The 1,327-nt window shown below is 34.1% G+C and overlaps 1 protein-coding gene across 1 annotated transcript; it reads right to left on the bottom strand.

Moving 5' to 3' along the window:
• Positions 1 to 9: 9 nt before the first annotated feature.
• LOC109590713 (uncharacterized) lies at positions 10 to 1,291 on the bottom strand (the record flags this gene model as incomplete). Its single annotated transcript, XM_020006597.1, has 3 exons — positions 394 to 1,291; positions 258 to 320; positions 10 to 213 (listed from the first exon to the last, which is right to left on the bottom strand). Coding segments are annotated over exons 1-3 (1,165 nt in total), but the record flags the coding sequence as incomplete, so codon positions are not given.
• Positions 1,292 to 1,327: the final 36 nt, after the last annotated feature.

Here is a 1,327-nt window from a genome sequence, read left to right as displayed (position 1 = left end):
TTGGACCACCTCTCCTCATTACACTATCCCTTTGTTCCAACCATGCTGCCAAACACTCTCGTAAACAGCTACGAACATTTCCTTTGTTATCTTCTTTAATAACATTAAGTGTACGAGAGTGCAGTCCTAGACGAAGGCCAAGATCATAATATTCAACACCAGAATATTCATGATCGTCCAGTACATCAAGTACATCAATAAGATTACCGGTATCTAATGAAAAACATGTATGTCATTTAATTTTAGTTTACACTCACCTAATAATCCAGTGGGTTGCATTCTGTGTCTTTTAGCAGGTGGACCTTCTGATGTTTCAGCTCCTAGAAAAGTTCAAAAAAATAGTAGCTTCCGAATAATGAAAGTATTCATATGTAATCTTAAAATATTACTAACCTGGATTGAGTAATTGAAGATTACTAAACCAACATTTGTAGCTATCATCATCACCTTCTAGTACTTTACAGTGTGATCGACATTGAGTACACCTGGTGGAAGATTTATCTTCCTTGACAATACAGTAACATTGTTCGTCCATTGAGCATTTGAATGCAAAAATATGATTATCATTGACATTAAGATCTTTGCTACTTTTTTTGATAGCATCTGTGACTAATTTACAAATTCGAGGACAAAAGTCCTTGCAATCATAAAAACGTATTTCAATATGTGTATAGCAATTGATGATATCTATAGTGTACTCTTTGTAAATACGAAGTGACATAGCATCATTATATCTGTAATAGTCTTTGCCTACTGGACTGAAGTCAACATCTTCTCTCTCTAAAAGGTGTACGATGGTTAAAGGAAATAATCCTTGAGGGATGGCTAGATTTGTTGTCCCACTGTTCTTAATCTCCCATGCTATGAGAAGTGGTTGTATTTCTGCTGGGGCAGGATTGAGCTTATCGTAAGATGGTAATGCACACGGAAAAAAATAATCTCCTTCTTTTCTGTTTTCCACTTTAGCAATGATGTGGAGGTGTTTTAGAAGAGTGATCATATGAGATGGTTGAAAATCTTTATTAAAAATTTCTTTACCAATAATTGTTAAAAAATTTTCTTTAAAGAGGCCAAAATCAATGAGGCTACTTCTTTCACCTGCTGAAGGAGGTGGATCTGCAATCAAATGTAACTTATCATGGTCAACATATGTGATAGCTATTAAATGTGAAAAAATGTCAAGAATTGGTTTAGGATCAACAAATATTACATTTGGTAGAATCTTACAATAATAAAGAATGATAGTAACATCATGTAAATATTGCCAGAGCATCATCAATATCTGATTCATCATCAAGTCGAAAAGACTTACCAATTCCTATTACCT

This window comes from Amphimedon queenslandica, unplaced genomic scaffold (genome assembly GCF_000090795.2).
Source record: "Amphimedon queenslandica unplaced genomic scaffold, v1.1 AMPQUscaffold_9600, whole genome shotgun sequence".
Classification (NCBI taxonomy): Eukaryota; Metazoa; Porifera; class Demospongiae; order Haplosclerida; family Niphatidae; genus Amphimedon; species Amphimedon queenslandica.
Note: the sequence above shows the minus strand (reverse complement) of the source record. Positions and strands in the feature narration are given on the sequence as shown.